The 27,629-nt window shown below is 55.3% G+C and overlaps 6 protein-coding genes across 12 annotated transcripts; 2 read left to right on the top strand and 4 right to left on the bottom strand.

Moving 5' to 3' along the window:
• Positions 1–7: 7 nt before the first annotated feature.
• Positions 8–2,641, top strand: EGFL8 (EGF like domain multiple 8). 2 transcript variants are annotated; one of them, XM_019626729.1, is made up of 9 exons: positions 55–139; positions 676–796; positions 1,007–1,129; positions 1,238–1,350; positions 1,448–1,543; positions 1,645–1,815; positions 1,907–1,986; positions 2,069–2,222; positions 2,503–2,641. In XM_019626729.1, the coding sequence occupies exons 2-9, from the start codon at positions 696–698 to the stop codon at positions 2,547–2,549; spliced, it is 885 nt and encodes a 294-aa protein (XP_019482274.1). In that variant the 5' UTR covers positions 55–139; positions 676–695; the 3' UTR covers positions 2,550–2,641. The 2 variants fall into 2 exon arrangements, with proteins under 2 accessions (XP_019482273.1, XP_019482274.1); XM_019626728.1 differs by lacking the exon at positions 676–796 and having other exon boundaries at positions 8–139.
• Positions 2,642–2,801: 160 nt separating this feature from the next.
• Positions 2,802–11,795, bottom strand: AGPAT1 (1-acylglycerol-3-phosphate O-acyltransferase 1). Of its 3 annotated transcripts, none has more exons than XM_019626731.1 (7): positions 11,565–11,795; positions 5,774–5,982; positions 5,440–5,573; positions 4,958–5,133; positions 4,698–4,793; positions 4,511–4,583; positions 2,802–4,022 (listed from the first exon to the last, which is right to left on the bottom strand). In XM_019626731.1, the coding sequence occupies exons 2-7, from the start codon at positions 5,971–5,973 to the stop codon at positions 3,838–3,840; spliced, it is 864 nt and encodes a 287-aa protein (XP_019482276.1). In that variant the 5' UTR covers positions 5,974–5,982; positions 11,565–11,795; the 3' UTR covers positions 2,802–3,837. The 3 variants fall into 3 exon arrangements, with proteins under 3 accessions (XP_019482276.1, XP_019482277.1, XP_019482275.1); XM_019626732.1 differs by lacking the exon at positions 11,565–11,795 and adding an exon at positions 11,212–11,338; XM_019626730.1 differs by lacking the exon at positions 11,565–11,795 and adding an exon at positions 9,748–10,060.
• A 533-nt stretch (positions 11,796–12,328) lies between these two features.
• RNF5 (ring finger protein 5) lies at positions 12,329–14,813 on the top strand. 2 transcript variants are annotated; one of them, XM_019626749.1, is made up of 6 exons: positions 12,329–12,659; positions 13,564–13,582; positions 13,679–13,791; positions 13,899–13,953; positions 14,030–14,147; positions 14,252–14,813. In XM_019626749.1, the coding sequence occupies exons 1-6, from the start codon at positions 12,520–12,522 to the stop codon at positions 14,347–14,349; spliced, it is 543 nt and encodes a 180-aa protein (XP_019482294.1). In that variant the 5' UTR covers positions 12,329–12,519; the 3' UTR covers positions 14,350–14,813. The 2 variants fall into 2 exon arrangements, with proteins under 2 accessions (XP_019482294.1, XP_019482295.1); XM_019626750.1 differs by lacking the exon at positions 13,564–13,582 and having other exon boundaries at positions 12,567–12,659.
• Positions 14,814–14,960: 147 nt separating this feature from the next.
• AGER (advanced glycosylation end-product specific receptor) lies at positions 14,961–17,841 on the bottom strand. Of its 2 annotated transcripts, none has more exons than XM_019626746.1 (11): positions 17,701–17,841; positions 17,429–17,535; positions 17,154–17,346; positions 16,910–16,974; positions 16,706–16,793; positions 16,417–16,611; positions 16,191–16,324; positions 15,862–16,003; positions 15,589–15,615; positions 15,345–15,471; positions 14,961–15,235 (listed from the first exon to the last, which is right to left on the bottom strand). In XM_019626746.1, exons 1-11 carry the CDS (start codon positions 17,750–17,752, stop codon positions 15,136–15,138), a joined length of 1,230 nt encoding a protein of 409 aa, XP_019482291.1. In that variant the 5' UTR covers positions 17,753–17,841; the 3' UTR covers positions 14,961–15,135. The 2 variants fall into 2 exon arrangements, with proteins under 2 accessions (XP_019482291.1, XP_019482293.1); XM_019626748.1 differs by having other exon boundaries at positions 16,429–16,611.
• Positions 17,842–19,745: 1,904 nt separating this feature from the next.
• Positions 19,746–23,300, bottom strand: PBX2 (PBX homeobox 2). 2 transcript variants are annotated; one of them, XM_019626744.1, is made up of 9 exons: positions 23,041–23,300; positions 22,088–22,170; positions 21,591–21,838; positions 21,310–21,500; positions 21,015–21,150; positions 20,718–20,871; positions 20,258–20,346; positions 20,052–20,138; positions 19,746–19,929 (listed from the first exon to the last, which is right to left on the bottom strand). In XM_019626744.1, the coding sequence occupies exons 1-9, from the start codon at positions 23,259–23,261 to the stop codon at positions 19,837–19,839; spliced, it is 1,302 nt and encodes a 433-aa protein (XP_019482289.1). In that variant the 5' UTR covers positions 23,262–23,300; the 3' UTR covers positions 19,746–19,836. The 2 variants fall into 2 exon arrangements, with proteins under 2 accessions (XP_019482289.1, XP_019482290.1); XM_019626745.1 differs by having other exon boundaries at positions 22,097–22,170; positions 23,041–23,296.
• An 833-nt stretch (positions 23,301–24,133) lies between these two features.
• On the bottom strand, positions 24,134–27,574 carry GPSM3 (G protein signaling modulator 3). The gene is made up of 4 exons (XM_019626734.1): positions 25,817–27,574; positions 25,515–25,614; positions 25,092–25,291; positions 24,134–24,872 (listed from the first exon to the last, which is right to left on the bottom strand). The coding sequence occupies exons 1-4, from the start codon at positions 26,033–26,035 to the stop codon at positions 24,735–24,737; spliced, it is 657 nt and encodes a 218-aa protein (XP_019482279.1). The 5' UTR covers positions 26,036–27,574; the 3' UTR covers positions 24,134–24,734.
• Between the last annotated feature and the right edge of the window lie 55 nt (positions 27,575–27,629).

Below are 27,629 nucleotides of genomic sequence, written 5' to 3'. Positions count from 1 at the left end.
GGCCTGTGGGAGGGGGCAGAATGGGAGGACTCTGTCTGGCCCAGCCCCTCCTCTCCCTTGCAGCTGCCCTGCCTGCCCACCAGTCTGACCTGCTGCTGCTGAGGCTGGTTGGCCTGGAGTCTCTGCGAGAGAGAAAAAGGCAGGTGGGGAGGGAATGTCAATGGGGAAAGCGCGGGGGTCACTCAGAGCCTTAGAGTGAGTGTGAGTTGGGGGGTGTTGTCTGAGTGAGGGGTGTATGTGATGGCGTGGGTGTGTGAATATGGTAAGAATGTGTTTAAGGTGTGGACTTTCTAGGTGTGTAGGTTTGTGCAAGGAGGGAGGGGGTATAGTGGTGAATAGTTGAGGTTTTGAAGGTAGTGAGGTTAAGGTAGAAGAGGGCATGTTAGAGATAGGAGGGTCATGAGGGGAGGGCTAACGGTGTGTGTAGAGGGGAGGTGGAGGGAGTGTGTCCGGGTGTGAGCTTGTATGATGCTGCATGGACCACTATGTGCTAAAGAAAGGGGTGGCGTTAGTTAAATGTACACGCAGGCATTGACAGTCCTGGTGACTAGGGCATGTTTGTACAAATGAATGTGCTGTCACCCTTAGAGGGCACCAGCGGACTGTGCTTGGTGGACTGGAGCTAAAGAAGTTAATAGAGTGAAAGGGCCTTCATTAACCCTTTCTTGTCTGCAGCCGACAGTCGAGTCAGAAACATGGGGCCCAGGGCTGAGCTGTGTACTCTCTTAGGCGGACTGTCAGTCTTCCTCCTACTGATGCCAGGCGAAGGTTCCAAGGGTGGATCCCTTAAAGAGAGGTGACAACAGAAGGGGCGGGGCCAGGGTGAGGTCTTCAGGAAACCTACTGGGGTGGGGCTTCACAGGTGGCAAAACAAAGTTTAGAATGGGGCTGAGACTGTCACCTAGAGGGAGGGCGGGGCCTCAGTATGCCTAGAGGCACCTGGGACTCCAGGCTCCCCAGGGCCTGGCCCACTCAATGTCTCCCACCTTCTCCCGCATGGGTGCAGTCAAGGGGTCTGCTCCAAGCAGACTCTGGTGGTCCCGCTCCGTTACAACGAGTCCTACAGCCAACCGGTATATAAGCCCTACCTGACCCTGTGTGCTGGAAGGCGCATCTGCAGCACCTACAGGTGAGGGATGGGTAGCCTGGATTTCAGGGTCTTTCAAGAGGAACCCCAAGAACCCAAACCAGGACCCATATGCCAGGGTCCAAAGCCAGGGGCTGTGCTGTGTTCCAGGACCACTTACCGCGTGGCGTGGCGGGAGGTTAGGAAGGAGGTGCTGCAGACCCACGCCGTGTGCTGCCAGGGCTGGAAAAAGCGGCATCCCGGGGCGCTCACCTGTGATGAAGGTGAGGCTGGCTCTTCCCGGGCCCCTAGGTTGGCACACCCACGGGTCTGGGGAGTCGGCGGCGGCCCAGTTCCGAACAGCCCTTCCTGCGCCCGCAGCCATCTGCGCCAAACCCTGCCTGAACGGAGGCGTCTGCAGTCGCCCGGACCAGTGCAAGTGCGGCCCCGGCTGGGGTGGGAAGCACTGTCACGTGGGTGAGTCGGTAGCCCTCCCGAGCGGTGGCGCGGGGCCCTTGCCCACCCGGGCGCCCGCCCCCGCCCCACCCGCTCAGCCCTCTCCTTTTTCCGGTAACTAGATGTGGATGAATGTAGGACTGGCGTCACCCTCTGTTCGCACCATTGTCTCAACACGGCAGGCAGCTTCACCTGTGGCTGCCCCCACGGTCTGGTGCTGGGCCTGGACGGACGCACCTGCACGGAGGGGTCCTCGGAGGCCCCAACTAGTGCTAGCATCCTTAGCGTGGCGGGTGAGCGGCGGGAGTGGGGCCGCGGGGAGGGCAAGGGCCGGTGGCAGGGACTGGGCAGTGGTCACGCTCTCCTTGCTCTCCTTTGTCCCAGTTCGGGAAGCGGAACAGGGTGAGCGCGCCCTGAGGCGAGAGATTCGTGAACTGCGCAGGCGCCTTGAGCGGCTGGAGCAGGTGAGCTGGGGCCCCAGGGGCCAACCCTGGTGAACAGGGCACACCCCATTCTCAACACCCTGAGGTGTCTCTTCCTTTGTAGTGGGTTGGGCAGGCCGGGGCCTGGGTCCGAGCGGTGCTGCCTATGCCACCGGAAGAGCTGCAGCCGGAACAGATGGCAGAGCTGTGGGGCCGGGGCGACAGGATAGAGTCTCTCAGCGACCAGGTGCTGCTGCTGGAGGAGAGGCTAGGCGCCTGTGAGTCTTCATGCCCCTCTGCTGGGACCCCATCCCCGAACAGTGGCCTCCAGCTCTTCCCAATTCAATTTCTCTTTTCCCAAAACCCTTCCCCAACACTCACTCTCCCCATACTGTCCGGATAGCTGCACATCACCACCCCTTCTTCTGGTACTGTCCCCAACCTCGTGGTTTCACTTGTTGGGTGAGTGTTAGTCTCCCTAGTATGCATACACTCCAGGCTGGAGGCTGGAGGCAGTCCACAGCCAACAGATCTGCCTGTCTCCTTATCATTAACCAGGCTCCTGTGAAGACAATAGCCTGGGTCCAGGCCTCAGTGGACAATGAGGAGGAACCTGTGCAGAGCCCCTGCACCCTAATTTATACAGAAACTGGACCCACTAATGCTTTGGGATTCGCCAGCTGGGGAGCTGCAGATAAGGTTATCTGCCACTAAAGGAGCCATGAGCATGGAAACTTCAGAGAACTGAAGAGGGAAGGCTGCGTGTCTTGGCCTGTTCCTGAGTCGTCCAGCTGGGGCAGACTGCCTGGGGATGGGCACTGCTCCTTCAGCTCCTTAACAAACGCAGCCAAAAAATGTCCAGATCTCTCTCTCAATCTTTATTCTCAGTGCCTTGCTGTTATCCAGATAATTAATAAAAACCAACCACGCAAAACTGAGTCTCACCCTCTCCTTTTGCTCCTAGCCCACCTCCCTGTCGTGGGCACAGGTTTGGGATGGGAGGCGGGGAGTGGCTAATGCCACAGGGAGGAAATGAAGACTGGCTCAGAGTGGGGTAGCCTCAAAAGAAAGAGAAATAAATTAAAAAGCCCTCTTATCCTCTCCGGCCAGGGTTCAGTTCCTTCCCCCAACTCCCCAGGGAGCAATGAGTGCAGTGCCTAATGTCTGCCTCTTCCCCTGTGTCCGGTGAGACTGGTACTGCAGAGGGATGGGTAGGGTCAGGGCCACGGAAGAACTGTACCACAGGGACGGGGAAGCAGAAATGTGAAGACCAAACTGGCATCCAGGAGTGTGCTCAGTCCTGGGCATGGGCAGGGATGAGACCTCTGAGTGAGAAGAGTCCAGCCTCCAGACAGGAGGCTCCTCAGGAGGGAGCGTGAAGGTGCTGAGAAGTGTTCCCAGGAGGAGCCTGGGAGGAGTGTTCCAGGCATCGACTTCCAGCCACGGCATGAGTCCTCCGCCCCACATGGATGAGTCCACTGAATCCATGGACCTGGGGGTGGGGTGGGGATTGTTCCACAGAATGGATGAGTCCACTGGCCAATGTGGGGTGAAGGGGGAGAGAAGACCGCAAAGGAAGAGGGTCCACTGGGGACAGAATGGAGTGCTCCCACCCTTGTGTAGGCTGAGCCACTGGAGATGAGGGGGAGGCAACTGTCCCACAGACATTATGGCACAGGAGGTGGGTAAGGGTCAGAGTGGGGGACTGCATGGAGGCAAGAGAGTCCATGTTGGGAGCTGGGCAGGGGCAGGGACATCCACTTCAGAAGCTGAAGGTTCCAAAGAGGAGGCCTAGTGGGGAGAGGGGAAGTGAGGAAGAGGGCGTGGCCCTGCTCCAGGACCCTTGGGGCTTTGTAGGTGGGTGGAGGAAGGCAGGGGAGATGGGAGGGGAGCTCAGAGCCCGGCCTCGCCCGCTCCTCCAGGCTTCTTCAGATAGTCACCACCACCCCTGCCATCACTGGAGATTTCCCGGAAAATGGTGAGCATGGAGTGCCGGACTCTGTCGGCCAGAGCTGGGACGTCGTCTGGTGTCAGCCCTTCTGTGGGCACTGGGGGCAGCACCCGGACCTGACATCGCCCTGGGAGGGGGTGAGCACTGTCAGGGCCGGTCTACCCAGGCCTCTGCCCACAGGTTGGGCCCAGTTTGTGAGCTCTCCTGCTACTCCCCTCCTCCACCTTCCAGTTCTCTTTCCTGACCCTAGACAACTGCCCCTCTGCCTGCCAGCTGCCACCTGCTCTTTGAGGGCCTCCTGCCCAAAGCCTTCCTCAAACCCTAGTCCAGGCACAGCACCCTTCCAGTCCCCATTGTCTCAGCTGAGTGTTTCCTGCTGAGTGTTACAGCTTTGCACACACAGGTTTTATCTTTCCTGTTGACAGTAATGGCCTCTCTTGAAGGGACCAACTGTTACCTATCTAGCAGGGTATGGTGGGTGCTTAATAAATACTTATTGGCTGCTGTGGGGCCACACTAGATGATCCTGTGGACATCCTGCCTCTGGGGACATCCCTCTAGCCTCTCCCGTGGCCCTCTGCCACCCCCATCCCCAGATCAGCTCAGAGCCCTCACCTGAAGTGAAGCGGCGCTCCTTCTTGCAGTAGAAATCTTGATAGGAGGACATGACTATGGGGACAATGGGAACCTGGGGAGGGGAAAAGCAATCAGCCCACGGCTCCCTTCAGAGGCCCCCATGACAAGAGACGAAGGGACGGTAGGGAGCTGGGGGCTCAGCAGCAGAAGGGGAGGCAGTAATCACCTGGGCCTGCACTGCAAGGTGAAAGGCGCCACGTTTGAAGGGCAGCATGGAGCCGTTGTGGTTTCTTGTGCCCTCAGGAAAAACCCAAACCCGCACCTGGGGAAGAAAGAGGGTCCAGAAGCCACACACACAGGGCAGCACCGCAAAATGGTCATGACGCTACAGTGGGACTTCTGAGGTCCCTTGGCCCTGCATGTCAGTTTATTTACAACTGTTCTACTCCATAAGCCCCCGACCCTCACATCCCCAGGCTGACTCACGTCCTGGCTGAGCAGGGTCTGGGCGACCTCAGACATGACACTGATGGCATCCCCAGTGCGCTTCCGGTCAATGAAGATGACTCCAGCCAGCCAGCAGGCCAGCCCAGCAGAGCCGGCCCACAGCAGCTCGCGCTTGGCGATAGGCACACAGCGACCCGGCAGTACCTCCATCATCCCTGGGGCACAGAGGGGAGTGGGGTGAGGCACAGTCACCAAAGGTGGCCCACCTCGCCCAGGGCATCCCCCACACTAGGGCCTGGGTATAAAGGAAGAGAGACCAGGGGGCAGGGTGGGAAGTCCGCAGTGGAGGGAAGGGTGACTAAAGGTCTACAAACGCTGCTTATGAGGGAGCTGTACCCCAGGGAAAGACGGCAATGCCCCAGGTGAGGGGGAGTTGAGGACCTCCAGGAGAGGTGATTCTGGGGAAGGTTCCAGGAGGAAGGGCATGGCTGGGGGAGGTGTGTCCCGTGAGGGGGTCTCACCAAGCAGGTCAAGGGAGCTCTGGTGGTTGGAGACGACGACGTAGGGCTGTGAGGGAGGGAAGTGGTGAGCCCCTCGCACCTCCACTCGGATCCCATACAGGTATTTGATGTGGAGCAGCATCAGACGCAAGATCCTACGGGGTCACAGCAAGGGGTTCCAGCGGGACCCACCAATGTCCCCGTGCATGCCTCAGGTCCCCCCCGCCCCCTCAACTCCTCCTGATCATCCTTGCAGTCCTCTCCCCGGACTCTCCAGTCTCTCCGACACACCCTACACTCTCCCCATTGCTTCTGACCCGTAGGTCCCCTCATCACCCAATGCCCTGGCCCTCACTTCATGTTCTCGACATTGCGTCCTCGCACGGCACACACAGGAATGGCGAGCACAGCCAGGAAGAGGATCCAGCCGTTGTAGAAGGCCATCTTGAAGAAGTACTTGGCACTGGGGCTGCAGAACCACAAGGTGGGCAGCAGGACGAGCAGCAGCAGGACGAGCAGCAGCAGCACGGTCCATGCCCCTGGCCACAGCTCCATTCTGGTCACCTGCAGGGGTGGGACGAGGGGCATGGGTCTCATTCCTGGAGGGGGGTGAGGTGGGCAAGATGCAGAAGGCAGGAGCCACGGGATGGGCTCAGGGCTCCCGTCGAAACCCACCCAGGAAGCCTCTCCAGGATGGGGGCGGGGGATGGCTCCAGATACGTTCAGACACACGAGAGACATGTGACATGTACATCCACAACTCAGGTACAGGATAATGAAAGGACAAGAAACGTGAGAGCGAACACTAGTAGCTGGTAAGGATCTTAGAGCTGTCTACACCTGCGCTGTCCAATGCAACAGCCACCAGCCACATATGGCTCCTGAGCACTTGAAATGTGGCCTGGTTCGAATTGAGACTCGCCGGAAGTATAACATATGTATCAGATCTCAAAGACTTGGAATGAAAATCAGAATGTAAAATATTCCATTAATAATCTTTTATATTGATCACATTTTGAAATTACAACCTTTTGGACATACTGGGTTCAATAGAGCGTATTATTAAAATTAATTATACTCTGTTACTTTTTCACCTTTTTCAATGTAGCTACCAGAAAATTAAAAATTACATATGTGGCTTGCGTTATATTTGTGTTAGGGCTCGTCTATATACCATATATTCTGTTAAATCACAAAATTTACATTTTACAGGAAGAGGCCCAGAGAGGTTCAATAACTTACCTGAGGTGATATGGCTCCTAAGAGGTGCTTCCTAGCTTACACCTAAGCAGCTGTGCCCCTAACCACTGAGTCACACTGCTGCCTGTACGTATACACAGAGGTGCACAGAGCACACAGCAGACACAGTGAAAGTGACGAAACAGCCACAGACATTCTCAAGGGCTGACTGGCAAGAATCAAAGCGGTCACTTATGAAAACACAGACACACAGTCATACAAAGACAGACACATACACAAACTTACAATAACACCCAGTGACAAATGAAGGATTGGAAATGCGTATCTAGAAAAATCCCTCTCCACCCAGGCGGCCTCCCCCATTCCCAGATACAGCCATGGACATACCAGGAGTAATTACGTCCATCAATCCTGCCTTCACAGACAGGCAAACAAATCCCACCACCCCTTCCCTCCCTTCCAGCAACACTGGAGCAGTTTGGTCACGCAGGTACAGAGGATAAGGCCTCACCAAGAGAAAATGGGGCAGCAAGTAAAAGGACATCACACCACCTGCCCTGGGAGAGAAAAGAGCTCAGGAGGAAGAGGCACAGGCACCCAGAACTGCCTTCTAGACTCTTCCTTCTTCCTCCACTAGGCTGCCCCGCGGCTAGGGGCAGGGTCACAATTCACAAAAACGGTGTTCAGGCAAATACGAATCATTCCTATCAAGGCCAAAGGCACTTCCTTCCAGTGACAGGATGGGCTGTGCTCAAAGGTAAGCCCATTGCCAAGAGTGAAGGTAACAGGCAATAGAGGAAACACGAGACCCTGCCGGCTCTAAAATGGTAGGCTTCTGTGCTCTCCACACCACTGCCCCAGTAAGTGCGGAACAGCATCTCTCCCCTCCACACTCTGCAACAGGCTCCTAACGCTTCCCCTCCAATCCAGCTTCCACATGGCAACCACAGAGATTTCTGTAACACAAATCTGGGCATTTCCCTGTCTTGCCTAAAGGCCCTTCTCACTGAGATGACTTCTGCTTACATCTTGGGCCACGTGTCCACAAATGCCTTTTTATCCAAACTGACTTATTTCATTCAGTTCCTCAGACACACCATGATCCTTCATGCTTCTGTGCCAGTAAGCAGGCTCTTGCTTTCGGCTGGAATGCCCTTCCACCTCTCCTTCACTTGCCTCACTCAGCTCAGTGTCACATTTTGGAGGTCTTCCCGAACCCCTCCAGGCCTGAGTTTTCATTACACTTTTATCTTGATCACTGGTTCTCAAAGTATGGAAATGCAACTTCTTGGACCTCACCCCAAATCTCCTGAATCAGAAATTCTGGGCGTTCGGCCCATCAATCTGTATTTTAACAAGCCCTCCAGGTAAGTTTGAGAACCACTGATCTTGACACCACACTGTGTATAACTGCTCACTGGCATTTTTGTTTCCTTCCCTGGCCTGTAAGCAGCCTGACGACAGGGACTGTCTTATCCCCAATGCCTATGACAGGAGGCAGGGAAGGTGCTCGTAAACATGTGCTGAACAGATCATGAGGCGTATACATACCCACACAGCCAGAATCAATGACAGAGGCAACGGTTCTGAACATGAAGACAGCTACCCTCTTGAGGACTATTAGTCATGAAAAGAAAACTCACTGAGAAAGCAGTGAACACAGCCAGCCCAACAGTAACCTACTCTGAGTATACACATTCACTACACAGCCACAGTGAAGGCAGAATGACACCAAGATGGCACACACCACTGTACACACAAGAGAAACATACAGAATGGGGACTAACATGCCACAGGGGAAAGGTGCTGCGGTCATCAAATACACGACAACAGTGCAAAGTTGGGGACAGATAATGCCACGGCAAGGCTGACCCTGTGGCAGGCATTGAGCTCTGCAGACAGACTGTACCCAGCCACCAGAGAGAGAGATTGTGCAGAAGGGACACAGGCCAGGGAGGTCAGCAAGGTAAGGCATACAGGGATGTTCTTTGGGGAGGCCCGTGACCCTCTCTGATGCGTAACATTGAGTGACCCTCTCTGGAGCAGAAATAGCCACTGATTTATAAACATGATGGAGCGCCAAATGGATTAGTGAGCACATGGTTCCCAAAACACTGCCAATAACATTAAGAAATAAATAGTAAGTGTAACCATAAGCACACATGCTTTGGGCATGTCACATCAGTGTGTCACACAAAGGAGCACGCACACCTGTGGTGTGAACCTTGACTGGGAAAACACATGCAGCAAAGAGGTCAACCTGATCACAAAAAGAGCATGTGCTAGTCAGTTAAGCCACGAGATAGTACACATGAAGACTACTGCATATGGCGGGACCATGGACAGAACATGTGAGCCCAAACAAAATAATCTTTACACGCTCAAGTAAACATGCATAAGCACATCATGTGCAAGAAACATGAAACCAATAATAGATGTAATATGTATATGAAAACTCACAGCCTTGGAAATATCAAGACAAGACAGGAGACATGGACATAAGATCCGAGAATGAGAATGGGCAATTCTGATGGAAAACAATGCACCATTTCTCCACAGCCCATGGGTAGCATAGGATAACCTAGCAGCACACAGGCCATTCAATATGTCAAAGGTACACAGGCTCTATGTAGAAAACACGGCCCCCCACAGGCATTTATGTGTTAGTAAGGGTCTAGCAGTGTGGAAGACCACTGAAAGACAAGAGGCCCTGTGCCTAGATGGGAACGGACCTGTTTGAGGGCATTCCTAGGAAGCAAATTCCGCTCAGGAAGGGGAGCAATAAAAGGCCTTCTCCTCAGCACAACTGCCCAAGAGTCATGTGGGGCCAAAGGGCAAGAAAAGGAATTGGGGAAGGTGCAGGAACTCCCTCTCCAGGATGCCCTGTCCACACCCCCATCCCAAATTTACGAGGTCTCCGTCTCGCCTTCCTCTTGTCTTTTCCATCCTTTCTCCCTCTCAGGCCCCCTCTCCTTTCCCCAGCAACCCTCTCCCCAGTCAGCTCTCATCCTTTTCTCAGCAACCCTCTTCCCAGTCCGCCCTCACAGACCCAATCTGGCCCCCACCCTCTCCTCCACGTCCCTTTTAGCAACCTCCACCCTCCTCCTCCCAGCCCTTTCCTGCCCCCACCTCAGTGGGGTGGGGAGCCTGGGGGGCTGGCCCCCTCCCCAGCCAGTCTGCCGCAGCGGTCGTGGCGGGTGGCTGTGTCTCTGCCTCTGTCGGGGTGTCGGTGCCAAGGGGGCGACAGGATTTGGGGGTGTCCTAGCCCCGGCCGATGGAGAGGAGGTGAGAGTGGGAGGCTGGGCCCATGGCGGTAGGAATGGTGGGGGGTTGTCCCCCCAGCTCCCTCCCTCCCTTCCTGCTGTCTCTCTGAGGGCTGGGGCTGCCGCTGCCGTTATCCCCCCACCCCTCCCAACGCCTGCTGACTTCCGGGGCTGGTCAGGAAGTAGGGGGCGGTGATGGGCGGCCAGTTTTGCCAATCGCCTCCCAAGAACCCAGGCATCTCCTCCCCACATCTTCTCTCGCTAGCTACGCTCGGAGAGATTTCGGCTGGGCTCGGGCTCTGCTTCTGCCCTCGGGCTCCAGCTGCACCTTTTTTTTCCTCCATGAAGTTCCCTTTCAGCACACATGACTTGCGTGTCCCTTCGTGCTGTATTCCTTCCTCGGCCCATTCCTTCTCCTCAGTCTCATCAGCTCTCCTCTTGTCACTTTTTCTTGGGTTCTTCCTTTCTCCTTAACTCCCATACCTGCTGGTTGCTTATTCCTTCCAACTCTTCTCCAAGCCCCCTTTTCCTGTCCTCCATTCAATTCCAAATATTTATCAAGCACCTGCTATACGCCAAGCACCGACTTCTTCACCTCTCTTTGTCCCTCCAGGGCTCCATCTCACCTCATCTCACCCTCTAGCCCTCTAGTCTGGTCTCTTTGCCCTTTGTCCTGCTCACTATCTCCAGCAACCCAACTTCCTCCTCCACACCAGCCCCCTGTTTGTAGAGAAAGGATACTCGCAGGGCCTCTCTGCCCGTTTTCTCATGCTTTTTAACCTCAGTACTTTTTCTTTTCTATTGTAGTTCCTTCCTGTCAGTCTCCTTACCTAAGCTGAGACAACCCCTCTCCCCAACATAGAATCTGGGTGCATCTATTCTTACAATGAAAATTGGGCATTAGGGTTGCTTTCTTGGAAAAAAAAAAGTGAGCAAGAACGCTGATTCGTCTGAGAAGATGCCGCCTTAAATTAATTTTGTAGCCATGTATCTAGCTCCCTCTCTAGCCCTTGTCCCCCATACTACCATTATCCTTCCAGGATCATTCCATCACTCCTCCTTCCTTGGTCTCCACCTCTCCTCAATAACTTTTCCCCTAAACCTCTACAGAACTTCTGAACCCTCACTTTCCCTGCTCTCCTCTAGGCAACTTGCAACTTCTCACCTTTCCTCACTTGAATCACGTGGGACCTTTTACCTAGTTGCTGTTGAACTGCCCTCAGCCCGAGTCTGCCCCGCCCCCGCCCCCAGATAACACCTTTGCCTTGCTGGAGTTTACACGCCCTGAGGAAGAAAATGTAAGGAACACTGGTAGTGGGAGGACTGTTACCTAGTTCTGCTCCTTGGGTCACAGTGAGGGTCACTGACTGTAGAACAGAGGCCCAAACCCGTAGGAAAGGCCCAAGCTTTGAAGCCGCTTGCCTAAGTCCCACGGGTCCAGCCCAGGAGGAAGACCCCCGTTCTAATGGGCACCTTACGAGAAGGAAGAGGTGGGCCTAACCCCATCCCGCCGCGGGTCGCTTTAGAAAGGGGCGGGCCTTGCCCGTTCAGCACCCACTCACAAAGGGGTGGAGCTAGTCCTTTTCTGCTGTAAAGATTTAAAAGAGTCGAGGTCAGCTCTGTTCTACTGTGTCACTTTAAAGAGCGGGTGGGCCTTTAGTCTATTTCTACTCTGTAATTCACCTAAAGAGGGGCGGGAGTCGTCCAGCCGAGAGAAGTGGGTTAACACCAGCGCCGCAGATCGATGTTCGCATCATCGAAACGTCGGGCTAATCCCAGTTCTGCGCCCTTCTTCACTAAGAGGGAGGGGCGGACCCAAGTTCTGCTCCGAAGGAGGCCGGAGCCATTTTGAACCCTGCGACCCTAGTGTTTGTCCTCTTTTCTGAGTTCTTTGCCGTCTTTTCCGATCTCGGCCAATCAGGGGCGAAAGAAACGGCCCAATCAGCCGAGAGAGACCACAGTCGGAGGACCCGGATGAGTCTGAGCCGAATCCTTTGAACCCGCTAACCCAGCCAGTTGTAGAGTAGTCACCATGACGACAAGATAGGTGAAGGGGTGGGACCAGAGAAGGCTCAACTCTCACAAGATTGGCCCACCCCTTCCCGCCGCCTGCTGCGCATGCGTATTTTATCTAAACACCATTTTCCTCGAGTTCTAGCCAATCAATTGCTTTAGAGCCGTAAGCTCCAAAGTCCAATAGGAATGCGGACATTCTGTGACAGAGGAAGCGAAGAAAAGAAAGGGGCTTATAGCAGGGAGGTCTATGTGGCCCCGAACCAATTGCTTCTGGCCTTTGGTTATGACTGGCAGCCTCCCAGACGAATAAAGCCTTCCCTGGCCCAGCGACAGGACGTATGACGTTATTACCAATCCCTTGGCATTCCATACTGACTGCTACTGTATCATCCAATAGTCATTGTGCAAGGGCAGGACCGCGTAAACCTCTTTCCTTCCCCGCCCTCTGCGCCAATCCTTTCTTTTGAATCCTGTGTGATTGGCAGGCACTCAGACCAATCGTGATTAAAAAACCTTGAAGGCTCCCCAACGATCGTGAGCAGGAGGCGGTTTCTCGTTTGTTGGGGCTTGTATATGTGTTTGCGTGGACTAAGGGGTACGTGGGGGCGAAACAGAACAGGCCATGGCAGCTGCGGAGGAGGAGGACGGGGGCCCCGAAGGGCCAAATCGCGAGCGGGCCGGGGCGGGCTCAACCTTCGAATGTAATATATGTCTGGAGACTGCTCGGGAAGCTGTGGTCAGTGTGTGTGGCCACCTGTACTGGTGAGAATCGGGAAGGGGTCAAAAAGGAGTGGGGCTCACCTCCATACTGGGGAGGCTGGGGGCGGGCGGACCATACACTTATACGTATAATCAGAGGGCACATCCCGGTAGGTGAGACATACGTCTTTTCGGGCATATGTGGGTAGGTGGGTCAAGCCTGTACAGACGAGACTTGTGGAAAAGAGAGGCATAGGAACTAGGAGCTGGGACATAGGGTGTTAAGAGGAAGTAGGGCGGGAGAGTGGGCACCGCGCATCTGTACAGATGAGACCCGAGCCACCTTACTCAGAAAAGTGAGGGGTCTTAGCTATACTGGTGGAAATGGATTAGACTCAAAAGGTAAGGGAGGCATGCATCAGTTGAGTGGGGGAGACCTAAGGAATGTGGGATCACATTCAGGTGAGGTGTGGAAGGGGGTGGTATGCCCTGCGGACAAGGGCACTGTGGAGGGACAGTCTTGAGAGGTTAAAGGATTGTGGAAATAGGGACTTTATTGGGCCTGGAAAAGAGGAAAAGGAGTAGTGGGGGAAGGTGCTAGTTAGGGGATTTGGTTTGGGAGTAATGGGGGCAAGGATGGGGCTGGGGCTGAACGAGATGTGGAAAGGGGAGGTTGCAGAGAACTGGAAATGAAGACAGAAGGCAGAGAAGGGAGGGGATGAGGGTGTGTGTGTGTGTTTTCGGGGAGAGGAGAGGGTTGAGCATGCTGAGGATGGATGAAGTTTAAGGTGTTGGTAGATGAGAGAAGCAGGAAGGCCAAGTTAGCTGGCGTGATATAGGAGGTGGAAAATATGAAAAGTAACAGCAGGTAATACTTGGGAATTGGGGGTGAGATGGGACTCTGAGGTCGGGTCTGTGTCTCTCTTTTCTGTAGCTCGTTTGACCTTTTTTCTTTCCCCCCATCCAGTTGGCCCTGTCTTCATCAGGTGCGTACTCAGAGCAGATGAAGAGGGAAATGGGGGGGTCTGAGGAGCTGGAAGACCCTGCTGTGTACTGGAAAGCACTTCATTTTTTCCCCCCAGTGGTTGGAGACACGGCCAGAGCGGCAAGAGTGCCCAGTGTGTAAAGCTGGGATCAGCCGAGAAAACGTTGTCCCCCTTTATGGGCGAGGGAGCCAGAAGCCCCAGGATCCCAGGTGAGAGAGAAGAGGGTGCTGAGGGAAGATGGAAGACTTCCTCCCTGCGAGTGGGGTCTGCAAGTGGAGAGAACATTCCCTGTTGACATCTCTCTCCTTTTCCTCAGATTGAAAACTCCACCCCGACCCCAGGGCCAACGACCAGCTCCAGAGAGCAGAGGGGTGAGTCTTGTCTGATTGTGTTCCTTTCTTGCTAAAGACTTGCCTGGCCCCCCTCTAACTTTTTCTGCCTCCTTAGGGATTCCAGCCATTTGGTGATAGTGGGGGCTTTCACTTCTCATTTGGTGTTGGTGCTTTTCCCTTTGGATTTTTCACCACCATCTTCAATACCCACGAACCATTCCACCGGGGTACAGGTAAGAGCCTTCCCTCAGCTCCTACCAGGGAGCTCCCTGAATCCCCTCAGGCCCATTCCGGCCATGGAGTGGATGCTTCTTCGCAGCTTTCCTCTTTTCCACAGGTGTGGATCTGGGACAGGGTCACCCGGCCTCCAGCTGGCAGGACTCCCTCTTCCTGTTTCTCGCCATCTTCTTCTTTTTCTGGCTGCTCAGTATTTGAGCTGTGTCTCCTTTCTCCCCACCGCCAGCCAGAGGAGAATCAGTATTGGAGGTCCCTGCTGACCCTTCCTTACTCCTGGACCCTCCCCCAAGTCCCTTCATTTCTGTTGGCTAAGGCCAACCCTGGCCACTCTCCAGGAGGGTGTGGGAGCGACATCTGTGCGTAGGGTGGGAGAAGCACGTGCTCTGAACGGCTCACTCAGTAGCATCATATCTCCCAGCTGTGGGAGAGGAGGATGGATTGAAGAAAATGTCTGTGTCTCCTCTCTCTTTTACTTTCCCCCAGATTTCTTGATTTGATGTTGAAAGGTGGGCAAGGCTCCCTCTGACTCTCCTGCTTTCCCCTTGTTGATTTAATTTTTCTCTCCCCAGTGTCTAATATGGGTTCTGACTTCAGTGCTTCCTTCCCCTCACTACCTCCTTTATTACAAACTCAATAAACAAGGAGAGATGTATTGATGGGAACTCTGCCCACCTTTGTCCTTCCCTCCCACTCAGAAACGTCCTCTCCACACCTTGAGCAGATGTTTGGAGTGGTGTGGGGAAGCGTGGGGTGACCCTCTCCTTCAGGGCTCTCGGGGTGAGGGCATTAAACACACACACACAAGAACAAAGCGGGCAGGATATGTCAGGTGTTTACTCATCGCTGTTTGTGGGAGGCTCTGGTTGTGGAAGAAAGCTTGGCGGGGTGGGTAGAGGTTATACATGGGGAGCTGGTTTGGGGCCAGGCGGTGTGGGGAAAGGAAAGGGAGCTGAGGGATAGGAGGGATGGGGGGCTGTGGGCCCTTTAAGGCCCCCCTGCACTGCTCTCGGCTGCCTCGGGCTCTTCCGACTGGTTCAGCTCTGCACGTTCTTCCTCCTCCTCCTCCCGGTTCTCTGGGGCCTTCCTGGGGAGGAGGATTGGGGAGAATTCTGCATATTGGTCCTAGCACTCCCCGCACCTCTCCTTGCTGTCAGGGTGCCCCAAGCCTGAGCTGTCTGGCTTTCTCCACTCACCTCTCCTCTCCCCTGCGTCGCCATCTTCGCCACATGATGATGCCAATGAGCAGGGTGGCTGTCCCCAGGCCTCCTAGGATCCCCAGGACCAGGCCTAGTGTTCCTAGCCCTGAGCCGCCCACAGATCCTGTGGGGAAATGGGGAGGACTGAGGGCACAGCCCCCACCACTCACTACTCCTTCCTTGTTGACCCTCCAGTCACGCTGGGGTCTGTCTGCTCCTCTGACGTTGTCCAACCCCTCACCTGCAGCTGGCCCCTCCTCGCCTGTTTCTGGAAGACAAAGTCAGAGCAAGTCAGAAAGGAAGGCTGCTGTTTGGGAAAGGGCTATTTAGTGGAAGCCCCAGTGGCATCTTCCCTTCAGAGTGGCTCTCTTGATAGGGTTTGGGTGGGGCAGCCAAGGCCTGGGTATGGGTCCACTGAGGGAGGGGCAGGATGGCTCCTGGGGACAGTGCCAGAATGGGGTATGGAACTGGAGCCTGCTCAGGGTCCCTGGGATCTGGGGAGAGGTTTCCTCACCAATGATGCTGATGCTGACAGCACGGCTTTCCTGGGGCCCGTGGCTGGGATGGGTGACCACACAGCTGTAGGTCCCCTGATCCTGAGGCCCTACCTCAGGCAGGCGCAGCACCGGGCTAGAGTGCAGGGGTAGGGGCGTGCCCTGCGGGGGGAGGGGGACAGGAGGCTATTACAACCCGTCCACACATCTCATACTCCCGTCTTCGTCTTCACATCCACACATACCTGTCTTCCTCCCCAGCTCCTTGCCTGCTTCTCTCTCCTTGAGCCCCTGTCCTAGTTGCCCGTTATGTATCTCTACCTCCCAGCCCCCTCTCCAGGTCACTCACATCCTTGATCCAGTGGATCTGAGGAGGAGGCTGGGCGGAGGCTTCACAGGTCAGGGTCACGGTCCCACCAGGAGCTACTGCTCCACCTTCCGGGTCCACCACCAACTGGACCTCCAGAGGCACAGGCTCTGGGGCTAGGAGGGGGCATGAGGCAGAGTCACCCTGTGTGTGGTCCTGGTGGCCACACTTTCAGGTTGTAGTGGGACGAGCTTGGGGCCCTCCGCACCTCTGTGCTCACCCCAGACATTGAGCTGGATGGGGGCTGTGTGCAGGGCTCGGCGCCGGGGAAGGCCAGGGCAGAAGCTACAGGAGAAGGTGAGGTGGGGCGTTCCTCCCCGGGCTGGGGTCATCGTCAGCTCCGACTGAAGTGTGAAAAGCCCTGTCTCAGGGTGCCTCCTGGTTTCTTCCTTCACAGACACTCCTATGATGGGGGAAGGAGAAGGCAAGATACCCAGGGTGTGTGGGGGAGAGGCATCAGAAAGAAAGCAACTTGGAGGGGAGGCCTTGGAACTTACCTTTGCTATCAGGTATTAGGGCTTTCCCATCCAAATGCCAGCTTAGAGTCCCTGCAGGGTAACTCCCCTCAGACACACATGTCCCTACCTGGGGAAAGAGTGACCTAATCATCTTTGAAAATAAGAGACTCCCATACACATGCACCCAGCTACACTTTACTCCCATTCGCATGACCACTTTCTACTTCCCTTTCCTTCCACTACCTTATTGGGGACACCAGCCATGAGTTCAGAGGCAGGATCAACAATTTTTGGCTTCCCAGGAATCTCTAAGGAGGGAAAATTTCAATCAGAGGCTGGAGCTTTGAAGATTCTCACACCCCCCAGTGTGGAAATGGGGCAGCGAAATTAGAGGCTCTCACACACCAGGACCAGAGTCAAGGACTGGGATTGAAGGTTTTTCCTTAAGATGAGAGGTAGGCCTTGGGGAAGGCCCTGGGACCCTTACGGTAGACTTGGACTTGGTAGTTGGACTTGGTCTCCTTTCCATTCCGGCTCATTGCCCGGCACCGGAAAGTCCCCTCATCCTGGATCCCGATGGCCGGCAGGAGGAGAGAGCCATTGGGGAGGACCCGAGCCACGCTATCCCAGGGGCCTCCCTGGGGAGACAGGACCTTCCAAGCTTCTGTCCGGCCTGTGTTCTGGGAACAGAGGAGAAGGGCCTTGAGGGAAAGGACATAGGAAACAGGAAGGTGGGGAGCGTGCAACAGGAGCCCTGCTTACCAGTTTCCATTCCAGTTGCTGAGGAGGTTTCTTGGGAGCACCCTTACAGTTCAGCACCAGTGGCTTCCCAATCCGGGCTGTGACGTTTTGACCGCCTACCACTGTCCCTGGGAGACAGCACCAAAGTGGAGGGGCCGAAATAGAGATGGGGGCTAGTAAATCCAACAGAGTGGGTGAGGGAGCTTCAAGAGCAGTGCCCAGGTTCCAGGAAAGTTCTGGGAAGATCTGGGGCGGGGGTGGAGTGCTTTCTGCGGGGAGGATAGTTGGCTCACCCCACAGACTGAGGACCAACACCCAGGCTCCGACCGCTGCGCCTGCTGCCATCCTGCTTCCTTCTCGGGCTCCTGGCTCTGTCTGCCCCTCACTGCTGTGGCCTCCGCCCTAGGTGGGGCTTGCGCCCTTTCCCCTGCCCCCATCTCCCCGTCCTGTCCTGGCACAGGGAATGCTAGGAATTCATGACTCTCGGACAAGAGTCCTTCAGACACTAGGAGAAACAATTATCACCCCACCCCTGGGCACTGCCACATCCATGGGGGTGGGGAGTGCACCTCTTAGCATGTCTCACCCCCTCAGGACCCCCAACGTGTTCCATCAGTCTTGAGGGTTGCTGGATGGACCACTGGAGCCCCATCTCAAGGAGGCAAGGTTGCCAGGCAACAGGGTTCAGGCCAGGCTGTTTGCCACAGAGAAAAGGCAAGGGTACAACCTGGGGCCTGGGTGGTGAGAGCAAGGCTGGGGGAATCCGGGAAAACCCATTTGGGGCTTTATGAGAAAAAAAATTTTTTTTCTGGGGTTTCTCATGTTTTTGAAAATAATTCTCAACTAAACCCAGGGAAAAAAGAAATTTCTTTATTTAAAACTTTTTTTCTGTGAAACTACAAGTTTACAAGTGAGGAGAGAACTGCCCCCGGCCCGTGCCTCCCATCCCGCCCCCCCCTCCCCATCACAATCCCAACCTGTCCCAATCCTGCCCAGATCTTTGACAGGAAGGGTGCCCCACTATGACAGTCTTGTGAAATCCTGAGGATGTTTGAGGGGTTCAGATGGTAGGGTTCAGGGCCAATCAAGGATGGGGCAGTGGTGATTTTACTTCCCCCCTATACCTGGCTTTTTGTAACCTACTTCCTCTCCCCACCCTCTTAATTTTGGACTGAGGAAAAAAAAATACACCTCATTTCTGGGGAAATTGAGGGAGATACATACACAAACACTCCAACCCATACTTAACATATTTTGCAATAACCCCCTCCCCATTCTTCCCCCTCCAATCTGCAAATAGTTAAAAAAAAGATTTAAAGATGTGTCATGGGAGGGTAGCAATTCCTCAAAATCACTGAGTCTAACCCTGCCCAAGAGTTATGGAAGAGGGAGAACAGGCCAGCCCAGCAAGCCCCCCCTACTGCCTCCACACCAAATGCAGCAGGAAGCTGCCTGCACAAGCAAAGAACACCTGGGGTTTTACAAGCAAAGGAGAATGCCTAAGTGATTTTAGGGGGGCAGGCTTGGTGCCCTGCTAAGTGTACTTCCTGATGGACAGCTCTAGGAACCAGGTGGGCCTCTTCACCAGTTCTATTTGTTCCCCTTTCTCTTATGACTCCTTTGGCTATCACCCCTAATATGGGAAAACGAGAAATTTTAAAAATCAACATATTTATAAAAGCATCTACTTCCCCAAACTAAAAATTAAGAACCAACAAAAAAACCCAAAACACTTTAAAAAATACAGATGGATCCTAGGGTTTTTCTCCCCCCACCAAAAGAAAAAAAAAAAGTTCAACCCCAAAGCCCAGTCAACAATTCCCTAAAGTAGCAGAAACTCCCTCCGAGGTAGATATCTGAGTCAGACACTCTCGTCCACCGAGCGATTCTATTGGTTTAAAATGAGCTGCGTATGAGGTAATAAAGCCGTCTGGATGGGCAAGGGGTGGGAGGCACAGGGGCGTGGCCCAAGTCCTCTGTCCAGAAGTTGTGTCCCCATTTTTGGCATCTCTGGTGGGGCAAGGCTGGCGTCTCCACAGATCCCAGAGTAGATAAGGGGCGGGGGAGGGAGAGTGGTGGAAACCAGAGAGAGGGAAACAATAGTTGTACATGTGAGAGAGAGAGAGAGAGAGTCAGAGCTGAAAAATAGGAGTATGGGTGTGTTTCTGTGTAACAAAGCGGGACAGAAAAGACTGAAATAAAGGAAAAAAAGGGGGAGACAGACCCCAATTTCCCCTTAGGGGACCCCATTCTCCCTGCCATGTAGTCAGCGCCCCCAGCACGGAGAGTCTGGTTGGGGGAGGGGACGACCCCATTTGCCCTTCTCTGTCTTGTGCTTCTCCTGTGTCTGGGGTTTGTTCTCTGGATGCCTGCATCCTCTTCAAGAGTCGCCTTGTGAGTCCCCACCCCTGTGGCCCTGAGGGACGAGATCAGTTGGAAGTGTCAGAATGAACGCTCCCTGGTCCCTCTGTCGGGGATGTCACTGAGGATGGGGTCACAGCCTCCTGCCAGCCGCCATTTGCCTGGAAAAAGATAGACACAGTTGGGGTAAGGGTCTGTAAAACCTAGTGTGGGGACAACAGTGCCGGGAAAAAGGCCGTCCTGTCCTGGTGAGAGGTGGAGGGGGCTTCAGGTATCCACTCACCCTCATTTCCCGAGGGCTGTACATCTGGCTTCCCCCGAGGTTATCCCCGTAGCCCCCTGGCCCCATTGAGTGTCGGAGTGATTCCACCTGTGGGCAGCCAAAGGCGGGTATGACAGTGACAAGCCTCAAAAGAAAAAAGTATCACCCTGAAGGGAGAGAAGTCAGATTTGGGAAAATCCTACTTAGGAGGAGATGGGCCACCTGACCTGGGAAGCAGAGTAGGAGTCTCCATTGAGCCCGGGCATCCCCAGAAACATGTCTCCGGATCCTGAGAGATTGAAAGAGCCGCCAGAGCCTTGGGGGAGCAGAGAGGGAATTAGGGGAACATGTAACAGAACCTGTGATGGCAGACAGAAGCACCACCGCTGTTTCCAAAAAGCCCTCTCAACTAGCTCTGTAGGGGTGTGCAACTATGCACAAATTATCCACAAAACACCACCACAACACTCACAAAGATTAGGCCGTTTCTGAGCCTCCCCTGGCCGGCCACTTGCTAAAGAAGCCCACGTAACTTTGTCCAGCGGCCTATTCCCGACATCCCCACCCCACCTCAGGTTGGTTTCTCTCACTCCCCAAAGCCCCCACTCTATGATCCTGCCTAGCTAGGAAGTGGGAACAAAAGCAGGACATGTGCAGAACAGCCAGCCAGGTGGAGGCAGGATCCACCTGCAGAGGAAGGGGGTGTCGGGGAGCTGGTGCGGCTGTGGCCCCCCTGGGTGACTGACACGGCGGTCTTGACAGCATAGATGTTTGCCTCCTCTTGGAACTTTCCAATATTTTTCTTATAGCGAATCCGCTTGTTGCCAAACCAGTTGGAGACCTGCAGGGTGTTGGGCAGAAAGGAGGGTCAGGTGGAACACCTTTCCCTCTGTGAGACCCTCAGTCAATAGGATCAGAGAGTTTTACTATTTTTTTTGTTGTTGTTGTTGTTTTAACCAGAAAACTCCTCAAGTCCCCCAATACCTGAGAGACAGTGATGCCACACTTCTTGGCGAGCTCCTCCTTGGCCTCCTCACTAGGATACGGGTTACTCAGGTGGGAGTAGAAATACTCATTTAGGACCTCCGTGGCCTGCTTGCTGAAGTTCCGGCGTTTTCGTCTGCAGAGGAGGGAGATGGGTGGTGAGGACATTGTTGTCCTAGCAGGGCCCCATGGTGCGTACCTCCAGAGAAAGCCCCTGGCACGGAGTACCGTATTATGGACTTAGAGAAGGGGAAGGAGCCCCGTGCTGGGGGCAGGCCCGGCCCCTGCGCCCCACCTGGCATCCAGGAAGCGGGAACGCAGGATCATGACGGCCTCACAGGTGCTCTGCTTGAGCTGCATCTGTATGGCGCTGAACTTGCGGTGGATGATGCTGACCATGCGCTCCATCTCCTTGGGCGCCACCGGCCGCGTGCGGCTCTGCTCTCTCAGCAGGTTCATGACGTGGGTGGTGAACTCGTTACATGCCTGCAGGAAGCCAGTGGGCTGTGAGGGGCCCCTTGACCTTAGGACTCCCCCCAGGGCTGTCCCTGCACCTGCTCCGCCGCCTCTCCTCACCTGCTCATACTTCTCCAGCTCCGAGTGGTAAATATGGCGAATCTGGGCAAGTTTGCTGCGATAGTCCGAGTGTTCGATGGAGTTGTCAGGGGACACGCCGCCTCCGGAAGCTGCAGCGGCGGCAGCAGCCGCCGCTGAGCCCCCCCCCTTTTCGGGCCCAGCCACACCCTCTGCCAGAAGCATGTTATCCAGGCGCATCAGCTGTGGGTCCACCGGCTCCTCCTCCTGGGAGCTTCGAATGCTGAGGCCTGGGGTGCAGGCAAGTGGACTTAGGGACGCTGGGACCCCACACCCACTTCTCAGCCCTTCCAGTACCTCCTGGAGACCCAGGTTTCTTTGGTTTCCTCTCCAGTCCTCCTTAGCAATGTCTCTGACCCCTAGCAATGTCTCTGACCCCCCCTTTCCTCAGGGCCCCAAGTTGTCAAACTCTAAGCCTGAGTCTATAGTAAACAGGGTTCCATCCCCAGAGTTGAGGAAACAGAGGGGGAACCACGTACCCCACGTACCGGTTTTCTCCTTGATTTCACACAGGACGCTAAAGAGAGCGGGCTTCATTCGGTGGCAGTTTAGGGCATGTTTCCTTGGGGGGAAAAGGAGAGAAAGTTGAGCTATAGAAACAGGCGTGCGGGGCGGGGCATGAGGTTGAAAGAGGGGAGCCTGGAAACAAGAAGGGAGGTATAAAGTGGGGTTGGGGTCAGAATGGAGTTGGGGGGTTCCTGGGAAGAGAGCAGCTACCAGAGCATGGAGATGTGGTTTTCCAGGAGACAGGGAAGGTGGAGGCCGCAGGCTGAAGGCCCCATGGGCAGGCTGGGGGGCTGTGGGAGGTGGTCTAGAAGGGTATAGAGGTGGGGGTTTGAGGGTGACTGCAGACAATGAGGGTGACTAGGTAGATTTCAGAGGAAGAGAGATGGAAGCTGGGGAGAAGAGTCAGAGTCTGAGGTGCCAGAGAGGAATTAGGGGTACCAAGCTAAAGTGGGGAGTTCAATTTAGTAGAGATGTGTGTGGAGGGTCCTGGGACTGAGAAGGGGCAATGGATGGGTGAGGACCCTTGAAGGAGGGGCCATGGTGGAGAAAAGTGATAGGAGCTCTGGGGAGGGGTGTGGAGGTCCCCAGGTCTGGAGAGGAGGGGGCTGGGCTGGGTGGAGAGTGAGGGGAGAAGACAGCATACCAGTTTCTTAGTCAGGGAGCCTGAAGGGGGCTCTGGAGATGGAAGGATGTGGGGAGTGTGGGGGTCAGTGAGAGGTTAGGAGAGGGGGTGAGACCACCTGGGGCTCCCCTCTTTAAGGTTTCAGGACCTGGGGTGGAGGTTTGAGAGGGATCACTTATCTGGGATCTCTCAGGAGTAGGGAGAGAAGAGAGCTTCCTGTGGTTGGGGGGGGGGGGGGGGCTCAGCGCTTGTGAATGGGGCTTCTGCTGGGTCTGTGTGGGGTCCCGGGGTGGGGGCACTCACTTGGCCTGGGCCTCGTCCAGGCTCTGGTCGGTGATGGTCATTATCTGCTGCAGAATGTCCCCGATGTCTTGCTTCCCTCGGCCTCCCGGGACCCCCCCGCTACCCCCACCAGGGTCTCCGCCACCGGGAGGCTCGCCAGGGCCCCCAGGCTCTCCACCCACCAATCCCAGGCCCCCCCGGCCCCCGCCTGGAGGAGGCGGCCCCAGCAGCCGCTCGTCCATAGTTGGGGGGGGGCCCTGAGGCCCCCTCCCTGCTCCGCCCCTCCCCCGCCTGGTTACTTCCCCCCCCAAACTCGCTGGGGCCGCTGCTCCCTCCGCCCCAACCCCCGCCCGTCAACCCCCTTCCTGACTCCCCCGGGGTTTCACCCCGGCCCTTAAGGGAGACCTGGGGTACCGGCTGGACCCCCCACAGGAGACCCCGGCCCCCGGCGGCGGAGAAAATGGAGCCGGAGAGAGAGAGGAGGCCCAAGCGGGGGTGTGTGAGAGAGAGAGGGAGGAGGGAGGAGGGAGAAGGGGGGAGCGACGAAGGGAGGCTGGGGGAGGGGAGCCAGAGAGGAAGAGGAGGGGAGAAGAGAGGAGGAACGGGGAGGAGCTAGGGGCGGGGAAAGCCACAGAAACAGAGGAACTGAGACCGAGTGGAGGCGGGGAGAGAGAAGAGGGCAGACAGAGGCGGGGAGGAGGCTAGCCCAGCGGGGAAAATATGGGAAGGCCCCGGGGCTGGACCTCTGCGGCGTTGGAGGGGGGCGTGTTGGGAGTGGGGGATAGGTGGTGGGGGGCGGGGGGGCCTGCCCCCAGGATTCTGAGTTTGGGATCTAGGTGATGTGGACTCTGGCCGCTGGAATGCCTGGGTTCACAGACAGCGCAGTTCATATTTCTTGTCCTAATGACTCCCTTCCCTGTTCTACTTAATTAAAACCACGAGAGGGGGTGGGGGTGGGGGGGCTAATTAGGGAGGTCTCCAGCCGCTGCTTAATGAGCCAGTAATTAACCAGCCAGGGAGGGGAGCTGGCCTCAGGCCAGACTGGGGAGAGAGGCAGCCTCTGGCCTCACTCTGTCCTACCCTCGGTCCCGCAGCCCGAGACACCAGTCTTCAGTCCAGAGGGGAATTACATTTATTCATACAACCAAAACATCAGACAGGGTTAAGTGTCCATTCACAGCCTGTAGGCCCCTTAGTCCTGGGGCTAGGGTTCGCTGGGGGTGAGGGTAGGAGAAGAGTCTTTATCTCTTTGCTGTGCCCATCCTCCTTTTCTTCAGACTGGGAAGAAGGTGGAACTGTCTCTCAGGTCATAACCTTAGGGAATTTGTCTTTTCTTGGGGATGGAGGACTGATCCCTCAGATACTGCCTAGTGGCTTGATTACTAGGGGTGTGCCTACATCTCAGGACCAAGACGCCAAGCCACTCCCTGAGATCAGAGTAGGTGTCCCTAGGTAGCTGGGATCCTCGCATTGCCTCAAGCTCCCCTGTACTTGGGGAGGGGCTGAAATGACCACCATACCTGCACTATTCCCAGGATCTGAGGACTTTCACCCTCTCCAGTTCCCAGGGAAGGTGGATGAGGGCGATGAATACTGAGATTTCTGCTGGGTCTTCCAGTCTCTGGTGCCCCTGCCAAGCAGGGTTGAGGGCATGCAGTGGGCTGCCCAGCTCTGAGCCTCAGGAGTTACGGAGGGGTTGGTGGGGGGCTCAGGTCTCAGCAGGTGTGTGTGGGGGGCCGGGACCTTTGTTCCTCCATTCGACCCCCACCCTGAACTCTCAGCAGCAACTCCAGGAGCTCCTGCCCCCCTGGGGGTAGGGGAGGCTCTGACCTCTGGGCTTCCATCCGCTGGCACTGGAGGAATGGAGGGAGAGGAGGGTGTTGGTGAGGAGCAGGCCTTGAAACGAGCCAGGGCTGGTGTGAGGGGCATACAGGACACCTGTGATGGGGATGAGGGGACTAGGGCTTTGGGAGGGGACAGAGGCCTGGGGAGGAGGGGTAGGGCCCCAAAGAGAACAGGGCCAAGAGACCAGGAAGGCTGGACCTTGCCTCCTGGGGACGGGGTGCTCTTACCTGGTGACTGAGGATGGTGCTGTAGAGCTGTTCTCTGTCCTCAACAGGCCGAGGTGGGGCTCTGGCTAGGCTTGGGGGATTTTGGGGAGCATGGAAGGTGGCTCTCTGCTCCTCTAGGCGGCGGGACTGGGCCTCAGCCACCAGGTCCAGAAGGAGCTCAGTCTGCAGGGAGAGCAGGGAGGCCGAGCGCAGCCCCAGGGCTGGGAAAGGAAGGATAAGGGTCAGAGAAGTTGGCTGGGGGTGGGGTGGGGGGGAGAGGAGATGCCGGACAGCAGGTTAGGGACCCGTCGTCAGACATAAGGGTGTGCAATGGGGAGTCCAGAAGAGGTGAGGAGAGAGCCCATGATAGAGTGGACCTTGGTAATGGGCTCAGGAAGGCTGTGGGCACCAGGGTCAGGGAGTTCCCTGGGTGGGTGGGGGTACCTGTGTGGCGGGTCCCTGGAGGAGGGGATGGAGGAGCAGATCGCCAAGGCCGACTAGTGGTGTTCACAGGAGGCCAGCCATGCTCATCCTGATGGGGGGCCTGATGTGGAGACATCCATTCCAGTCAAGCAGGGACAGGGTGGGCAGGGGGCTAGGCCAGCGGCCCATTCCCTCTCTGTGCCTGCCTCAGTGTGCCCAAACCCTTTCAAGTCCCGAGTCCGCCGTTGCTAGATCTCTGCCTCAGGTCCTCTCACCTCCCTTTCTCCCTGTGTCAGCCTCCTCCACCCGGGTGCCCAGCTCACCTGCTCACCATCCTCTTCTTCCTGGGGTCTCTCAGCCTCCATCCCCTGGAGGGGAGAAACCGATGGGGGAGGGGTAGCTGGGATTTGGAGGAGGGCCGGAACCCTGAGTTCCTGAGGGGAGTGGAGGCTAGAAGGGGTGGGGGTGAGCCGGGGGCTGGATGTCTGGGTACTAAGCAGGAAGCTGGGTTCCTGGTCAGCCCCCCCACGGGCCCCGCCCATCCCTGTCAACTTCCTCCAGTTCTCTTTTCCCACCCAAACTACTTGCTGGACCTCTCTCCCCACAGGGGAATAGAAACTGGGAAAAACTCCTCCAGCAGTAGTGGAGGGGTTTCAAGGTGGGGAAGACTCTTGGCCCTCTCATCTCCAGAGCCTGAGTAGACCCCCAACCCCTGGCTCTGTTCCCTCCATCCCCTCCTCCGCTTCAGCTCTGTCAACACAGGAACTAGCTACACAGGAAGTGGTTTCACTCCTCAGAACCCCCCCACCCCCAGGTCTCTTCTCTCCCTAAGATGGACCCTGACATAGGATTCAGCCCTCCCCTGCTTCCCAGCTTCCCTCAGGCTTATTGGGATTGGGGGTGGGCATGGATCCAGTGGGAAGCAGAAGACTCGGGATCCAGGGATGTCAGGCCCTCAAACATGCATATGTATCCGCCTAGCACTGGGTTCAACACACAGTATTCAATATACATGTATGTTGAATAGTTATCCCAGCTCACTAGGTGCTTAGTCTATGCGGGGGAGGGGGACAGACACTCGAGATATGCACCAAATGGGGAAAACTTTCCTTTCTTAACGAGTGAATGAGGGATATAGAAATGGAAAAGGGAGAGGGCCACCTTCCTGGCTTGGTCTTTGATATGAGCTGATCAGGCTGACTGGCACCGAGATGGAAGCAGGACAGACACATTTGGGGCCTCTAATTGGTAACCTGTCATAGTATCGGAGTTACTGCTGAACAATTTTGAAGACAAAATGTGATAGAGATCTGGTTCTACCACTTAATGCCTTGCAACCTGGGTCAAATAAAATCTGTGCCTCAGTTTCTGAAAGAGTATAATTGAGTTTTAATAACCTAATAGTTTATGTGAGGATTAAATGTGATAAAGCATTTGGCACATAGTGAATGCTCAATAACTGGAAGTTATTACAAGGCACATCTCAGAGATATTGCGGGTTTGGTTCCAGACCACCAAAATAAAGCAAGTATCACAATAAAGTGAGTCACACAAATGTTTTGGTTTCCCAGTGCATGTAAGTAATGTTTACAACTATACTATAGTCAAAATATTAAGTGTGCATTAGCATTGCCTTAAAAATACATAACCTTAATTAAAAAATACTTGATTGCTAAGAAATGCTAACCATCTTCTGAGCCTTCAGTGAATCCTTTCTGTTGGGAGGGTCTTGCCTTGATGTTGATGGAAACCTATCTGTGAAGTACAACAAAGCGCAATAAAACAAGGTGTCCTTGTATTAGCTTTCAAGATGCCTCCTGCCTCCATGTCTCAGGCCCATTACCAGGTGTAGCCACGTTGCTGAAAGGTGGATAGTTTGAGATGTGCTCTCCACCTTCCTCTACTTCAGCCCTTGGGAATCTCCCAAGTGGCTATAACTAAATGCCCTTGGAAGAGTATGCATGATCTATGATCTAGTGTGTGGTTTCTCCCTGAGCTACTAGACTCTTGCTTTCAGATGATACCCTAAATTATAACATAGGATCCCTAAATATACTTAAACTATACTCAAAGCCTCCATCTAAATGCTGAATTTGGGGCACAAAACTCTGAAAACACTAACGCAGTGTTTTGGGT

The sequence above is a fragment of the Hipposideros armiger genome, unplaced genomic scaffold, assembly GCF_001890085.2.
Source record: "Hipposideros armiger isolate ML-2016 unplaced genomic scaffold, ASM189008v1 scaffold_687, whole genome shotgun sequence".
In the NCBI taxonomy this organism is placed as follows: Eukaryota; Metazoa; Chordata; class Mammalia; order Chiroptera; family Hipposideridae; genus Hipposideros; species Hipposideros armiger.
Note: the sequence above shows the minus strand (reverse complement) of the source record. Positions and strands in the feature narration are given on the sequence as shown.

Bases quoted from the DNA above. Each gene is read 5' to 3' on its own strand.
- EGFL8 (XM_019626728.1), top strand. From the start codon at position 21: ATGGGAGGACTCTGTCTGGCCCAGCCCCTCCTCTCCCTTGCAGCTGCC. The intron at 140-1,006 runs GCAGGTGGGGAG...GCATGGGTGCAG, and splicing joins TCTCTGCGAGAGAGAAAAAG to TCAAGGGGTCTGCTCCAAGC. The intron at 1,130-1,237 runs GTGAGGGATGGG...GCTGTGTTCCAG, and splicing joins CGCATCTGCAGCACCTACAG to GACCACTTACCGCGTGGCGT.
- AGPAT1 (XM_019626731.1), bottom strand. From the start codon at position 5,973: ATGGAGCTGTGGCCAGGGGCATGGACCGTGCTGCTGCTGCTCGTCCTG. The intron at 5,574-5,773 runs GTGAGGGCCAGG...GTGACCCCGTAG, and splicing joins CGCAATGTCGAGAACATGAA to GATCTTGCGTCTGATGCTGC. The intron at 4,794-4,957 runs GTGAGTCAGCCT...TTTCTTCCCCAG, and splicing joins AGACCCTGCTCAGCCAGGAC to GTGCGGGTTTGGGTTTTTCC.
- RNF5 (XM_019626749.1), top strand. From the start codon at position 12,520: ATGGCAGCTGCGGAGGAGGAGGACGGGGGCCCCGAAGGGCCAAATCGC. The intron at 13,954-14,029 runs GTGAGTCTTGTC...CTGCCTCCTTAG, and splicing joins CAGCTCCAGAGAGCAGAGGG to GGATTCCAGCCATTTGGTGA. The intron at 14,148-14,251 runs GTAAGAGCCTTC...TCTTTTCCACAG, and splicing joins ACCATTCCACCGGGGTACAG to GTGTGGATCTGGGACAGGGT.
- AGER (XM_019626746.1), bottom strand. From the start codon at position 17,752: ATGGCAGCAGGCGCAGCGGTCGGAGCCTGGGTGTTGGTCCTCAGTCTG. The intron at 17,536-17,700 runs GTGAGCCAACTA...GCTGTCTCCCAG, and splicing joins GTTGGTCCTCAGTCTGTGGG to GGACAGTGGTAGGCGGTCAA. The intron at 16,975-17,153 runs GTAAGGGTCCCA...TTCCCTCCTTAG, and splicing joins CTACCAAGTCCAAGTCTACC to AGATTCCTGGGAAGCCAAAA.
- PBX2 (XM_019626744.1), bottom strand. From the start codon at position 23,261: ATGGACGAGCGGCTGCTGGGGCCGCCTCCTCCAGGCGGGGGCCGGGGG. The intron at 21,501-21,590 runs GTGAGGAGAGGC...GGCTTCCTGCAG, and splicing joins AGCTGGAGAAGTATGAGCAG to GCATGTAACGAGTTCACCAC. The intron at 20,139-20,257 runs GTCAGGTGGCCC...GGCTGCCCACAG, and splicing joins ACTCCTACTCTGCTTCCCAG to GTGGAATCACTCCGACACTC.
- GPSM3 (XM_019626734.1), bottom strand. From the start codon at position 26,035: ATGGGCGGGGCCCGTGGGGGGGCTGACCAGGAACCCAGCTTCCTGCTT. The intron at 25,292-25,514 runs GTACCCCCACCC...TTCCTTTCCCAG, and splicing joins TCCAGGGACCCGCCACACAG to CCCTGGGGCTGCGCTCGGCC. The intron at 24,873-25,091 runs GTAAGAGCACCC...CCATTCCTCCAG, and splicing joins GCACCATCCTCAGTCACCAG to TGCCAGCGGATGGAAGCCCA.